The 16,884-nt window shown below is 42.6% G+C and overlaps 1 protein-coding gene across 1 annotated transcript in view; it reads right to left on the reverse strand.

Moving 5' to 3' along the window:
• Positions 1–253: 253 nt before the first annotated feature.
• OXA1L (OXA1L mitochondrial inner membrane protein) overlaps positions 254–16,884 on the reverse strand; it is a 142,922-nt gene continuing 126,291 nt past the window's right edge. Inside the window, exons 9-10 of the mRNA XM_069238249.1 lie at positions 1,342–1,422; positions 254–611 (exon numbers count right to left, since the gene is read on the reverse strand). Coding sequence (XP_069094350.1) covers positions 502–611; positions 1,342–1,422 — 191 coding nt within the window. The 3' untranslated portion in view covers positions 254–501. The remainder of the gene's footprint in view (positions 612–1,341; positions 1,423–16,884) is intronic.

Consider the following 16,884-nt stretch of genomic DNA (forward strand, 5'->3'; position numbering starts at 1 on the left):
CAGATGTAAGATGTGGGACCAACCTGGTTGCAGCTGTGAGATATAGGATCAACTTTGTGGCAGCAAAAAGACAAGCAACTTGTCTAACCTGGTAAAAGGCCTGCCTAAGGTAATGAGACATCATTTTAGTGCCTGCGGTGGGATAAAGGCACCGCCTAACAGCAGGAGTGGAATAAGGATTCCCACCTTGGAGAGCACACATGAAGTAAACACACCCAAGCTATTGTTTGGGAACAGATCTAGGGCTTCCGCATTTATAAAAAGAAATCAGAACAAAGTATTTTATTTTAGACATCCGTGGCAAAATTTACAAGTGGACAAAGGCTCTGTCTGTCCGTCGTTTCCTCCTTTATCTGTCTGGCTTACGGCGCTGAAGGCAAAAACAGCAACAGTCCTACGATCTCGTAATACCGCAAGTCCACGTAACATGGACTCTGCCTGGTTCAAGGAGGCCATGGTGTATCAGGCTGTAGCATGTATCTTAGCCATTTCAAAGCCATTTTAGCCAATCGTGTCTCGCCAAGGTTGTTTTGGTTTCTGTTTGCTGGGTTCAACCGAAGCACCTTCTCGTTGCTGTAAAGGATTCTGTGCAAAGGTCTGCCGCAGAGGACCTATAAATGGAGGAGAAAAAGCAGGGCAATGAAAAAGATCTGGCAAATAAACTTAATTTTCAGTTTAAATGGAAAAACAAATAAAAAAAAAACCTGTCATTTAAAAAGAGAGTCATTGTCCTTGCACAAGCAGCGAAGAATGCATATGTTGAGATCCAGGAACTCTGTTCTCAGAGTCATTAGTTATGAGGTTCTAAGGGATCATGCACCAGTGTAGAAGGCATGAAATAAAGCCCCCAAGGGTCCTGGCAACAGAGCAAAATCAGGGTATAGGGATCCAAGTTGCCCTAGTAACAGTGCAGAGAGCATGATAGGATGATCCAAGAGGCGAAGGGCATGGAAAATGAGAACTCAAGAGTTGTTGGTAAAAAAGTATCGAGCTGCATATGATGACCCACAGGGGCAGGCAAGAGTATGAATAGGCATAAGCACTCAGGAGGTTTTGGCATCAGAGCTGGAGTTAGGGGAGAGAGGTGTGGTGGAATGCAAGGATTCAGAATGACTCAAGCCAAGGAGCAGGGCATAAGGATTATGGGCGTTCTAGATCAGAGAAAGGACATCAGAACCCAGTAGTACCTAACATCAAAGCAGGTGGGCATGTCTCATGACTAAGATTGTCCTTCCAGCTCTGTAAAGACCTAAGTGCAATGCTACCAAGATTACTGCTGTTCTAGACCATTGGATTGAAGAAGTCATATCCCATCAGGATTTGGGAATAGTATGGACTGACCTTTGGCTGCCCTGTCCAAGTGCTGTTTGATGCTTCGCTCTCTCTCCTCCAGTCGCTGAGCAGTCTGGGCATTCCTCCAACCTGAAACAAGCGGCAGTGTGAAGATTAAAGAAAACCTGAAAAGTGAGCTGAAGAGTTTACACCAACAATGTGCCCACAAACTGCACAATGACAAAGCCAGTCAGACTCATCTTAGGTGTGGGCTGTACCCTTAAAAGACATCACCAGTGTAGTGCAAGGTGACTAAGATCCAAGAGCACACGTCAATGATTGATGCTGTTGTGAGAAATAAGAAAAGGAGAGAAACTCACCATTTACCAAGGAATGTGACTGAGCTACGGAGTATCCCAGTGTATAATCCGTAAAGGAAGGAGTGGGAAGTACTACTCCTAGATTTACCTTTACAGGCAGCCTGTACCAAGCCTGCTCCAGTGAAGTCACTCATTCGTGAGCGAAAACTCCTGTAAGGACGCGGGAAGCGTACGCTGAATACCTGCAACACTGATTTTGCAGCACTTCATCTGTGGCTGCACCACATTCCTTTCATATTCAATAAATACAAGAATAAACGTAGACCAGTCTAAAAAGGTTCTGAAAAACAATTGGCTGGCCATAGAGTTCATATCCGGACTGGAAAAATGGAGAAGAATAAAGTAAGATTTGACAACATTATCAAAGTACTTTACGTTGCCACTGCAAGAGATCATCTCATTCCTAGCTGTCCACATTGACCTCCTGTGGAGATTGAGTGCAGCCTATGTATCTGTAGAGATACCACACTGTAAACCCCCCTGTGGCACACAACATAACTAAACCTGCAGAATGAGTAAGTCTTCAGATTTTCACGTGCGACACATAATAGTACTTAGTATAGCCCAAGGCAGCTGGGTAAGCAATCCTGTGTAATAGGGCCCTCAAGCACCCTCGCCCCACTTTGACAATCATCGTAGTCCCTACTGAACAAAGGTAGAAAGCTTTAGTAGCTTTACATGACAGCAAAATGTATAACCCCTGAGACATCTGCAGTCACTGCTGTCTTGCTAAAATGCTTGACTAGACGGATCACGTTTGACATGACAAGCAGTGAACGCCACTTATTGATGAACTTCTCCTAAATCATGTTGGCCCAAAGTTGCCTGCTTCATTCTACATGCCGGTGTGGTGGTGGCAAGGTGGGTGGAACTTGTACACAGCTGGCCTGTGCAGGCAGATGTAAAGAACACTGCCCAAGTGACCCCTCAAGGGAATATGGATGTGAAGCTTTGATAATATGCCTTATTGTAAAAAGGTCTACTGGAAGAAGTTCTCAGTCTCTTTGCTTGTTGCTTTGTTATACGTGCACATAAAAAACCTCTTTAGAGCGGGTAAGATCAGTCTACGGGGGGGAGGGTTTTTTTGCCAACGTACAGCCTATCATTTTGCCCCAAATGAGTACCTGTTTACTACGAATCACTCAACTGCACCTGATTGGCCTACGTTTGGTTTTCCACGTTTGATTACAGAACAGTCTTCAGAAAAAAGTTTTGCACTCAGGTTCGAATACATGATGACCTTGGCCAATGAGCACATATAAGCACTGAAAGTTATAAAGGCCTTCATCACTCTAGTTTATGGTTGGTGTTAGCATGATTTTAAAATGTATCACATCTTGTGGGGGGTGACTGGCTGAATCATCCTGACCTTTCACACATGCTTGTATTTTAATACAGACACACTCTTTGGTAGGCTGCACGCATTTATTCTAGTATAAATTACACTTCAGATTTAACTCCTTTCTTCTTTTTTGTTTGTCAGATGATTAGGATAAGTCAATGGTGATAGAACGCTGCTGCTCAAGCTCTTTAGGTCTGCTTCAGAGACAGCTTGAGCGGTCTCTCCCTGGTCTCATGTAATCCTAACAATTAATAAATTTAAAAAATGAATACATATACACATACAATAAAGGACGTTTTGTTTGACCTTTTAATTCATTGGTTTGTTCAAATGTCATTCACGTTTTGCTTCAGCCAACCACAAGTTACAACATTGGACAATGACCTCAGCCACTGAAGAATGTCCAGAGCGAAAACAGGTGCAGTGCAACAAACTAATCTGGTATCCTTTTTATAAGGCTTTTACATTTCCATCAGAAAGGGGAAGGATGCGAGTCTGGGGAGGAATCTCCAGGAAGAGAGTGTATTCATCCAAAAGACCGATACCAAAGGTAACCAACTGTTTCTTCTGATACTTAGGCCTGCAGATTCCTCACCTTTGCATTGAATCACAAGCAATATTCCCCGTATGATGTGTGTCTGAAGAAAAAAGAATTACGCAAGGAAATCCTGTAAATCAGACTTGGCCCTCTGACAGAGGGAAGATCCACTCTGAGCAGGAGACGAACGGGAGCACACAGGAAACTGTGCAGGAGGTGTGTGTAACACGCCTTTCGCGGACAGTGCCGGGCGCTGAGAATAGCATCCGCCCAGTCCTGTGAATCTTCTACAGAACCAGAGGAATCAATGGTATGGGGAAAATGTTTGAAGGATTGGGAACCTTCACTTCGATTCAATTACATCATTCAAGGATTCCTACAATTGATGCTGGAAGCCACAGAACGTTAGGCAATGGGCTAGGTAATGTGTGGCAAACAGATCCACCTGAGGCATGCCCCACATGGCAAATATGTCTTGCACCACCTCTTGATTGAGGCACTACTCGTGGTCGGCAAGATGACACTGACTGATGCAGTTGACTCTGTTGTTGAGTGAACCCGCCAGATGCTTGCCCCCAATGACAAGCCTTATTGGTACACCCAAGACCAGAGCCTCAACACCTCTTGACAGAATGTAAGGCCCCTGGGTGTCTATCACAATCTTAATAGCCTGTCTGTGAAGGGATGAAACAAAGGCCTTGAGCAACAGCTAGATTCACCTAAGTTCTACATGACTGATGTGTAATCTGTGTTCCTCTGGTGACCAGAAGCGCTGATGTCCAGCTATCACAGGTGTGCACCCCCCTCCCCCGAAAGTGGATGTGCCCTTTACCACCACTCTAGATGGGTGACAGAAAGACCTCCCTTTAGACGGGTTCTCCTGCGATCCCCACTCATTTAAATCTACCGTGGGGTCCCAGAAGATCACAAATTTTGCCAGATCTCCCCGAGGATGTAACCACTGCAAGCAGAGGTACCACTGAAGATCCCTCATGTGACAGCATTTGTGAGTGACAGGATGATGCAAGAAGCCAACAGACTGCGCATATTCAAAACTGTCAGAACTAGAACAAAAGCATGCAGCCGAAACATCGGCGTCATATCCCGAATGTACCGGATCCTCTGAGGAGGAGAGAAAGCTCAGTGGCCAAACCCAGTACTGATCCTATGAACAGAAGGTGCTGGGAGTGCCTCCAGAAGAGGTGGAGCGGATCTGGATCGAAAACCCCAAATAGAACAGCACTGAAGCTGCCGATTGCAGATGGTACGAAACTACCTGCAAACTGGTTTAAGCAGGTGGTCTTCCAATTATCGGAACACTGCGATCCCAAACTTCCCAAGATATGGCACAACTCCCACCTTGGTGAAGACTCAAGGTGCTAAAGTCAATTTGAAAGGAAGGAGTGCAAACAGGTAATGAGTAGAACCCACCTCAAAATGCACACTTCTTGTGTGACTTCAGGATCGATATATGAAAGTATGCATCTTGTAGGTCAAGGAGCACCATCCAATCTTCTACATCTAAAGTTATCAAAATCGGAGTCAGGGACAGCATACTGAACCTATCCTTGTACAGGTACCAATTCAGTATCCTGTGGTCGAAGTTTGGACGAAGACTGCCATCCTTCTTGGGCACCAAGCAGTATCAAGAGTAGCACCCCTGCCCAAATTCCTGCTTGTGATTACGATAAGCAATTAGGATGAAAAGAATACGCTCTAAATGTAAAACAATTTTAATTTAGGGTTCGAAGACCATCATAATAAATGCACTGACACAAGACAGAAGATACCTTTTCGCGGATATGTAAATATTTAGAAGTTATATGTAATAAATACAGCCCGCTTTGAGTTAAAAGTAAATACCATACTAGGTCGATTTACAGAAGAACATGTTTAAACCAAACAAAGAAACAGACTTACATCAGGAAATAAGAGTCCATGGATAAACAGTCAAATGTAGGAAAGGAAGGCAAATTAAAATAAAGGAACACATGAGCTGCATGGAGCTTACCAGTTACAGGCACAAATTAGCCTCATAATCGTAGTGTTGCTGCGCTTCTATACAATAACAAAACATGCCTGCAGTCTTTTTCAAATTGTATTTGTCAGCGTCAAAGTCTGGCACAATTTTTAAAACAGTGTAAAAACATGAGTTCTATGTCACTGTCCAAGACCAATGTTTTTGAAAAAGATTGCAATCAGCCGCCATTTTGAGTTTACACATTACCATAGGATTTATGTAGCGGTCCCGTATTTAAAGGTCAAATGAATATTCTGAGCATGTACAATTATTCCAAAGAAAAAGGAAACAGTGACAAATATGGTAAACACTAATAATTAGAAATAAGGACGAAACAAAAGCCCTATGCTATTGTAGACCAATAGGCAACATTGTTTAGTGGGCACCATCTTAGGTGTATTATAAGTCATGATAAATGTTGGCTGGTAACTGTTAGAAATGGGGTCACTGTGTCCAAGTAGAGACTCTCACTGTAGTCAGGGTAAGGGAGTCACACAGTTAAGCTAACCCTGGCTCACCCCCTTGGTAGCTTGGCACGTGCAGTCAGGCTTATCTCAGAGGCAATGTGTAAAGCTTTTGTGTACACACACACAAACACACACACTCCCCACTACACCAGTTTAGAAAAATAGCCAATATTTATCGGAGTAAAACAAGACCAAAATGACAAAAAACAACAACATATACAAGTAAAGATATCACGTTTTAAATGTTTTAATGAGTCTTAATCCATAGGAATCAATGATTATATCTTTCTATCACAAAGTACCTGGGAAGCGTAAAAAATAAAGACAATGCGTGCCACAGGGGAGGTGAGGTTCCGAAAGCAAAACAATGCGTCGGTTCCCTACTGCGCAGGGGAGGTGATGAGTTGATTGTTGCCTCACAGGAGAGGCCATGTGTCGGTTTACTATTGGCAGGAGAGGTAATGCGTTGATTCTTTCCTCGCAGGAAAGGTGAAGTGTCAATTTCCGGATATGCATCCTCGGTTCCTTACTGCAGCGTGGGAGTCAATGAAAAATGTACATCCAAAGACAATGCGTGGAAAATGCAGACACACTGTGTTGATGGAGCCGCGGTGAAACAGGCGCTGCGTGGATTTTGCAGCTGTAAGACTGATGCTGCATCAATTACCCAACTGCGGGATAGGCGCTGTATTGATTTTTCAGCCATGGTGTGTCAGTGTGTGGATTTTCTCCTTCAGGTCACCAGCTTAAACTTTCAAGGGTCCAGGACCTGGAGCTGGCACCACTTGGCAAGTCAGGACTGTCAGCAGAAGAACCCAGGCACTGGCAGATGAAGTCTTTGATGTCCCTGAGACTTCTTAACAGGAGGCAAACTCAGTTCAAGCCCTGGGAGAACCTTAGAAATCTGAATGTAGACAGCAAAGTCAAGTCCTTTCACTCCCAGTACAGAAGCAGCAGGCCAGCACAACAAATCAACAGAGTGGCAGTCCCTCCCACAGCATCCTGCTCTTCTTCCTGGCAGAAAGTCCTTAGTCCAGAAGTGTTCTAACAATGTTGTGTCCAAAGACACAAATGGGTATAGAACTGGACTTCTAAGTAAGCAAACGTCAAAGAGAAGTCTTTGTAGTGCACAAGACTCTACCTTTCCCTGCCCTGGCCCCAGACACACTCCAGAGAGTTGTAGACTGCTTTGTGTGTGGACAGGCACAGCTCTATTCAGATGCTGTGTCAGCCCCTCCCACCTCTCTAGCTCAGGAAGACCCCATCACCTTGGTGATGGGCCATTAGGACATGCAGGGCACCTCTCAGCTCCCTGTGCGTGACTGTCTAGAGTGAATGCACAAACAGTCCAACTGTCATCCTGACCCAGACGTATATTCCACAGACAGGCAGAGGTGCAGAATGTTAAGCAAGAACATGGCCACTTTCTAAAAGTAGCATATTCAAACTTCTAATTCAAAAGCCAACTTCACCAGAAGATGTATTTTTAAATTGTGAGTTCAGAGACCTCAAACTCCGTACCTCTATCTTCTCCCAATGGAAACTACACTTAAAAGTTATTTCAAGGGAATCCCCATGTTACCCTATGGGAGAGATACGCCTTGCAACAGTGAACACTGAAATTAGCAGTATTTCACTATCAGGACACGTAAAACACACCAGTACATGTCCTACCTTTTAAATACACTGCACCCTTCACATGGGGCTACCTTGGGCCCACTTTAGGTAATAAGAGAGAAGGTTTGGGCCTGGCAAGTGTATGCACTTGCCAGGGGGACGTGGCAGTTTACAACTGCACACACAGACAATGCAATGGCAGGCCTGAGACATGCTTTCAGGCCTACTCATGTGGGTGGCACAATCATTGCTGCTGGTCTACCAGTAGCATTTGATTTAAAGACCCTGGGCACACCTGGCGCACTACACTAGAGAAACTAATCACCAATACATTTTAGACAGACAGCATATGCATTTTAGCACTGGTTAGCAGTGGTAAAGTGCCCAGAATCCTAAAGCCAACAAAAAAAGGTAAGAAAAAAATAGGATGAAGAAGGCAAATGTTTGGGGATAGCCCTGCAAAAAGGGCCAGGTCCAACATTATCATCATCCTAAGAGTGATGGGGAAGGTATACAAATAAACAAAAGACAAAAACGCGAGAACGTTATGTTGGTCAAGCGCCTTATTAACTACCTACTTGCTTTAAGTTTGTCAAAACTGGAGCATCAGGGTCCAGACCCTTAAATTGAAAACATTAAATAAAGCAAAAGGAAGGATAAGAGTGTGAAAGCACAAATAAACTATAATACAATTAGTAGATTAAAAATGTACCTATTCGATCAAATAACTAAAAGCTAAAAGTAAAAACTATAAAGGTCTAAATTTCTAAACATAACACAATTAAGAAGTAGGTTTGAGAAGGAAAAAACAGAATGGTGATTACAACTCATAACGAGCTCAACAGCAATAACAGCAAATTTACATTGATTTACCATTTTAACAAAATAGAACATAGCTGTCAAAAACATATCATTGTAACCGGATGCTGTAGATTTCTGACGTATTTTACTATGTTGTTGGTTGTTTTCCACATAAGGAGTTAAACCTAGGTATTCAGTTTCCCTTTTGGAAATAGAGGATGTCACAGTGATGCCCTATTTGTTATCAAATAAAGGATCAATTCCTTTAAGGGGGGAGATTGAGCCTTGCCAAATAACATATTGATGCTAATCAATGTAATGACCCCAGAAAATGTTAGCCCTTAGATTCTCAAATCGTTCGTTCCACAGCTACTATGTTTTAACTTTCCCCAATACTAGGCAGGCATACGGTGGCCCAGATACCCATCCCTTGTCATAGTAGGTAGATACTGTTGTTACATATGAAAAAGTTATTTGTTAGGCAGATTTCCAGCATATCAACAATCATCTGTTTTCTTTCCAAGATGTGTACTGATCGTGTTGCTAATGCTTTTGTTATTGCTTCTAGCCCATCTTAGTGCTTAATGGAAGTATATAAACTGACATTTATAGTTGGCAAAAAGGGATCTTGTTGCAAAGCTCAGTTCACCTCTTGGAAAGATACCAGATGACTGTTGAGATGCTTGAATTCTACCTAATAAATAACATTTTCATAATCGGCAACTGTTCTGCCTACAACGACAATAAACGGCGATGGGAGAACATTTTTCACCACCCTACCCCTGCCCAGTAATGGGGAGGACAGGGGAGTCGAAAAATATTGGCAGCAGAATGAGAGACCCCCATTTTCTGGGATTGTTAGTTGAATGACATACTGCTAATTTGGCAATGCTCCATCTTCCCCTTATTCGATTACACCAATGCTTTATCTGATAACAAATGGAGCATCACCGTGACATCCTCTATCTCCAAAAGGGAAATTGAATACATAGATTGAATTCTTTTTGTGGAAAACAACCAACTACATAGTGATATACAATGTAAGTCTATGGCATCCAAGTCAATCCTACATGCCACTAGCTATCACCCGAATGACCACTATCTCTAATATCTGTGAAGGCGAGTTCCACTGTGCCCATAGAAACTGCAGCAAACAGGCTGACTATCTACAGCAAGCTACATAGATCAGCATTATGTTAACAAACAGGGGTTTCAACCCAGCCACTTTTTCTCAGACCATGAAAGAATTTGAATGGATGAATAGAAGTGACCTTTTGCAAGACGATATAAGCAAAACTATTAACACACCAGATAAGATTCACTAGATTGACAACTGTCATTATTATACCAGAAAAATATTACGCCAACACTGATCACTATTAAGAAACAACTCATCACTATAAAGCAGCTTACAAACCCATCCCTGGATTAGCTTCTGGAGAGCATCCAACCAGTGTAAAAAAATTATGCCAATCTCTCTTTCTGGACAAAAGGAAAAAAGGAGGCACATTCTTGGATAAACCAAAAGGTTTTTATAGTTGTGCCAACTGTTTGATCTGTAAATTGGGAAAAAATCAAAACATTGGTAACAACCATTAATGGACACAAGTACTACATTAAAGACTACATTAACTGTGAAAGTACATAAGCTATTTATGTGATCACATGCCCCTGCAGTCAATCTTATATAGGGAGCACAACCCGCCCACTAAAACAAGGACCCGAGAACATTAAAAAAACAGAAAGTATTACCTTTGGTGGAGCATTATGAACAGCATCACATAAATCAACGCACCTTTTCCCTTTATGAGATTGAGCAACTTAAAATGAATCCACAAGGAGGGCATCGCAAAGTGGCCTTCGTAAAAGAGACAGTAAACTGATATGGAGACTGGAAACTGTTAGACATGAGCTTAACAAGGACAGAGAACTGCATAACCGGTTACTATGAAGAGGATATACCACATTGCTAAATAACGTATTATTTTGTTTTGTGATTATGATTATGATTATCCCATTTCGATATGTTTTTGACAGCTATGTTATATTTTGAGTGAGTACACATTTTTCTTCTCAAACTTCCTGAATTGTATTTGTAGAAATATAGAAGTTAATAATTTGTATTTTTAATTTCCAGTTACATGCTCAAGTAGGTTAAATTCTTCATCTACTAATTGCACCGTAGTTTCTTTGCGCTTTCGCACTCCTATCCTTTCTTTTTGTTTTATTTAACTTTTTTTTTTTTAACTGATATAAGGGTCGATACCTAAATGGACCTAGTTTGACAAACTTTAAACAAGCAGGTAGTTAATATGGCGCTTGCCCAACATAACGTTCTTGTGTCTTTGTTCTTCATTCATGTCTATACGCTTTTCTTCACTCATAGGATGACGTTCACAACTAGCATTCATCGTGGCTTATAACACACCAAAGACGGCGCCTGCTAAATAATCTTGCTTATTGGTCTGGAATAATAACAAAGTACTTTTGCTTCATCCTTACCATATTTGCCCCTTTGTTTCTTTCTTCTTAAAAATATCTGTAGATTCTCAGAATACTCATTTGACCTTTAAATACGGAATCTCTATATGGATCCAATGGTCCTGAGTAAGCTCAAGATAGCGCCTAATTGCAATCTTTTTCATAAACATCGGTTTTGGACAGTGACATAGGACTCGTTTAGGCTCTTTTAGAAATGACGCCACACTCAGACAGCTACATTTGTGAAAGACCACAATGACATTATGTTATTATATAGGACCGCAGAGACACTCAGATCGTGAGGGGAATTTGCGCCTGTGACTGGTAAGCTCCATGCAAAACACTCATGTATTCCTCTATTTAACTTTTTTTTCCTTTCCTAACTTTGTCTGTTTATCCATGGACCCTTGTTTCCTGAAGAAAGTCCGCTTCATTGACTGGTTTAAAAATGTTCTTCTATAAGTTGACCTATTGTGGTACTTACTTTTACAGCAAGGCAGACTGTATTTATTACTATTGAGCATCTTTCTGAGCATTGATTTTTCCTCCCTTTCTCTTGTTCCAGTTGTATCAACTGGAATACAGAGACATTACTTCTAAATATTTACATTTCAGGGGAAAAATTGTATCTTCTGTCTTATGACACTGCATTTACTATGATGGTCTTCAAATCCAAATAAAATTTATATTTATCATTTAAAATGCATTCTCCTTATTCTAACAGCTTATCATAATTTATTTTCTATGTCCACTCTTACCTATCTCTTACTTATAACGTAACTATGTACGATAAGACTAAGGAGCACATGGTCAAGTTTTCTGACACATTGACGGTGTTTTCTCAAAGCATGGCCATTTTCGAAATATTTTTTAATTTAAATGACAATAGGATGATGATATGCTTTGCTTTTTCTTTCTGCTTATTTTGTGTTATTTCATCCTTGATAAAGCCCCAGTCTTGCATGCCATTTTAAAGGGACGAAACACATGTTGGCTGCAAAAGGAGTTAATAACATGATGCACGTTTAAAAAAAAAAAAAAAATCAATAGTCTATTTAGGACTATAACCTAAGTTTTTCAACATATACTTGAGGAATAAAAAAGAAAAATATATCCAGATTCCATACTGAAGAGACTATATTTTATCAGAATGCGCACAAATACATTTTGCCATATAAATTAAGGGTTCATACACTCACTGCAATGTATGTTGGCCCAACCCTTAAATGAGTGTTTAATACCCATCTGAATCAAATCCCAGACACAGAACTAGGGTATTAACCATGGGTTCCTGAGTGTGTAAGCCCTCTAGAACTGGTTTTAGTAATGGCCTGCCAGGCTCATAGTAAACAGGACACCTGTTCTCCCACCAGCATCATGTGTTCTTTCACAGAGGACCTATGGAGGCTTCCCTTGTGCAGCGGGGAAAGAAGATGACGAGGAAGACGTCTGATAGGAGTGGGGTTTTCTTGGTGTTGTACAGCCGGGAAAAATTACCGAAAGCTCCTACCAAAGGATTTGGTTCTGCGAACTGAGCAAAATTTCTTTTTGCTCAACTTCAGTCCCAGAGATCTCCCTGTCTCCCTGCCTTCTTTTAAAACAATTCACAGTGTCTGTGCCTGCATTGATAATGTGACAGGACACATCCTGCCCATCACAAACTACTTTTGTAAAGTGCCCACAAGGCTATTCCGGTAGGTATGACACAATGCAGCCAAGATCGAAAAGGTGTAGGTGTTGTATCCTAAAAGACAAGCAGCATCCAGTGAACGCAATGATAAACTGTCTGCAGAAAAAAAAACGTGTTTCCCACAGTTTCAAATTTGTATGTTTCCCTGTTAGAGGAGGGAGTAGGAAAAGCTCTGGGAGTACATTTTTTAGTTGGAAAGGCTCAACCTCCAAAATCTTTGGCAACAGATGCAGGTATATGAAAGCCGGGTCGCCAAGGGTAGGTCTGAAACATTGTGCTACTATTTGGTCAACCACTGGACATGTAGTTTGCTTCTTTAACCGCCTCAATAAGGGCCTCATTGATAGGCAACAGGGGCTCCACCACAGTGGCAGATGACTCGTAAGACGTCAAGATGTTTGTCCGACATGCCACTGAAGGAAGGGGGGAGTTCTAATACTTCAGCCCCCTTCTTAGGAACTACATGAAAACTAGATGTCTCCAGAGGTGCCAGACCAGGGACTGGGTTAATCTATATGCCAGGCAATGTATCCAGTTCACCGAAGAGCCAACAGATCCAAAGCATCAGAGAAAGACAAGGGGTCAATGCAATTTGCATCTCCTTGACCATATGGGTACTGTTGCTCGGAGTATGATAAAAAGAGATCATGTATAGTGTCTTTGGGCCCTAGCTCCTTCTACCCAGACCTGGCACTAAGCCTCTGTGAGATCTCATCCTCTTCACCAAATGCTCATGTGGTGAGAGGGCTACAGAAGTACCACAGATGGTGATATTAGTACTGTAGATGGACACAAAGGTAGTGCTGGAGGTGGTCCAGTGTCCGCACTGGATCTGGAGTGCGCAGCTCTAACAAGGGGCCTGGTAGAGGGCCGAATTTAGGTGGTGCCATGAAAAAAACCGCGGAGCACTAAAGGCTGGTTTGCAACTGGAGTATTGAAGCATTCCATTCAATCTTCCAGAATATGTTGAACATGGACTGAATACAGAAGGACAAGTTGGTACCCCATGCTAGGAACTCCTGGTAATCCGCCTTCAATCTCTGCACAGGAGGAGGAGGCGGCAGCGTCTGCACCAGGCCAGGCGGCGCTAACTAAGTCTAAGGAGATATCACTAACTCTAGAGAGGAAAATGCTGGTGGTGAAGTTGGAGGAGTTATCTTATATGAGTAGTGGAGCACTGCTGTTTTATTCCTGGCGCTTCTTTTTCCTTGCAGAGTAATAAGAAGGGGAAGAACGAGAAAGTGATCTAGATCTTGTTCTAGCTCTTGACCATCAGCGACCTCTATGGTCATATCTGGCGTGGGCCATACAAAACGTAACATCAGGCTTTTTGATGGCCTAGGGGTTTATGTGGAGCCAAAGGTCACATTACAAGGAGTCGTGTGTGGAGCCGAAACGCCACAGTCTTTGTGTGGGTCTGTGATGGACATTTGCTCATCACAACTGAGGCATGGCTTGAACTCCGACTTCTTTGGTGGGGCCATGACCCTAGCACTAACGCAAAACAATTTAGAGACCAAAATCTCTTCAACTTATATTTAAGGAGAAAAGCTTCAGACCCTTGTCAAAAGCTGAAGACAAAAAACTGAAATTACGTCAGGGTTCCAGGGTGGGTGCTATATGGCTCCAGTGACGGTAACCTTAACCCCATTTCTGGTGCGGAGTTGGAGCCAGTGTCCCTTACCAGTGAGTGGTGACTGGGATATTCAAAGATGAAGAATCTTTGGGCAGAAGAATCAATTCAGAAAGGACTAGTGTAAGTGTGCAGCACCTGTGCACAGCCTGTTTGAATGGTTTGGGCCCTGTGAAGCATAGCCACTTGATAATATCAAGGAACTCACTCATTACATCAACAATTGCCTTGATGTTTGTCCTATTATGAGGAACTAGTATTCCAGCAGTGAGTATTTTATTCCATCTAATCTGAATGCTTAGCGGTTAACTGTAACCCTTATACTAAAGGGCCACTTCAAATTTGATTTCTGCTGTTCGCAAAACTGAAGACAATCAACAGTAAAAGGCAAATGTGCTAGGGGGAGAATTTTACTTACTCTGTAAGGATAGGTTTATGGCATGTAGTCTTGTGAAATGTGCAAGTTGTTTTTCTTCAAAGAAGTCTTCAAGTCACGAGGTATAGTGACTCCACCTATTGTTGGACACACTCATGGGCACTGGCTCCATCGTCACATTGTGGTTTTTCCGCACAGATGGTGAGTATGTAGGTGGAGCATAGAGATACAGAAGAGGACCATGCAAAAAAAGAAGAAATGAAGTGTCTGCAACATCGAAAGGCTTCCAGGGAAGAGGGTGAGTGCATCTGAATCTACAGCACTACATGCCATGAACAGAAGCTTACAGGATAAGTAACATTTTCTCTTTGTAGCATGAGTAGACGTAGATGCACATGCTGTGCATAGACTGTAAAGCAGTGCTAGCCACAGGATGTTGAAGAAGAATGAAAAAGGATATGTAGGACAGCTTGACCAACATTGGCTTGTTGGCGATATAAAACATCCACACAGTAGTGCTAGGTAAAGGTGTGTGGGGAAGACCAGGTAGTTCCTTTACAAATGTTACCCAAAAAGGCCATACAGGCTCCTTTTCTGTGGGTTAAGAGTTATAGGCAACAATCATTTGGCTTTGGCATGATGGGTGAATACATCTGACTAACCAGCATGTTATTCCTGCTTTAGAGACAGCACATCAGTTGTATGAGCTGGAAAAGGCGACAAGGAACTGTTGTGTCTTATGCAAAGATTTTGTTCAATCAACATAAGAAATAGGGTCTCTTTTGACCATTAGCTTGTGAAAAGCCGTTTCTGCAAATGATTCTGGATGTGGGAAGAAGACTCTAAGTTTAATGGCTAGGTTAAGGTGGAACCTAGAGATTACCTTAGAAAGGAACTAAGGGTGTGTCCTAAGGCCTACCCTATCATTGTGGGCTTGGAAGAAAGGTTCCTGCAGAGTGAGAGCCTGAAGCTCACTCACATGCCCAAGGGAGGTGATAGCTACTAGTAATACTACCTTCCAGGAAAAAACTGCAAAACGTAACAGTAGAGTGGCTAAAAATAGAAGGCCCATAAGTCTTGTTAAAGCAATGTTCAGTTTCCATACAGAGGCAGGTGGCACTCACAGCAGAATGACTTTTGAGCCCCTACATAAATACTTTGATAACATGAACCCTAAATAGTGAAGTATGTTACTATTTTGCAGGTGAGCGATGTAGGAGGCTGTCTCAGTTTATGGTGTACACCTATATAGTGTGGCACCCTATAATGTGTCCATGCAACCCTTAGTGATGGTGTTTAGGTGTCCAGATAGCAAAAGCTCTCTAGGGGTAGCTGTGGTGAGCAGCTAAAGCTTATCCAGGAGCAATGTAAAGCACTTGCAATACAACAATATTCAGTCAGTAACTGTACACAAGAAAGAACACCACCAGGTATTGCATGAATAAAGTATTATTTATTACAACACTAAGAATACTCTAACGTTGGTATAATCTCCATTTGGCGATATCTACACACAAAATATACACTTAGTAACAAGTAGGAAAAGCATAAACATATATGGAGCCCTATGAGGGGGAAGGGGGGGAGGGGGGAAAACCATATACTAAGAAAGTGGTACAAGAATGGGGATGCTCGACTGAGGTAAGTGTGTTAGAATCCCAGAGGCAAGGGAAGTAAGAAATCACACCAGAGGTAAATACCAGAAATCCCACAGGCGCCCAGGTGCAGAGTTGGCATTGAGCAGGGTGTCCCATAGGCTAACACAGTCTGTTGCAGTTGGATTTTTATTGATTCAGGACCTGTCCAGTGGACCCTGAGGAAACCAGTTGGCACAAAGAAGGTTAGAGAGTGCCCCCAGCTGTGGATACCCAGAAGACCAGAGTACCTACACCAGGGAGCCCAGGTGCATAGGGGTGAATTGGCATCAGAAACCCTTGTTGGAGTCAATGGAAGCCTCAGTTGTCCAGCTGCTTTCGCGGTCTAGTCACTGGACCCTTAGATGAGAGTCGGGGCAGGCCTTCAGCAGGGAGGAAAGCTAACTGGAGTTGGAGACGCCCCCACAAGTGACCCACTGGCAGCAGGCACACGGAGTCGGAGGGAGGCCACCGCAGTACAACAAAACAGGAGATGCAGAGTGGAAACTGATCTTTGAGTGGCAGATTGCTGGAGCCTGATGATCTCCTGGAGGAAGAGCCAACAAGCCTTGGCAAGTGCAATAGTCATGGTGCACAGGGGTTCCATTTCAGTGGCTGCAGCAAGGGCCCACT

Source organism: Pleurodeles waltl, chromosome 6 (genome assembly GCF_031143425.1).
Source record: "Pleurodeles waltl isolate 20211129_DDA chromosome 6, aPleWal1.hap1.20221129, whole genome shotgun sequence".
Classification (NCBI taxonomy): Eukaryota; Metazoa; Chordata; class Amphibia; order Caudata; family Salamandridae; genus Pleurodeles; species Pleurodeles waltl.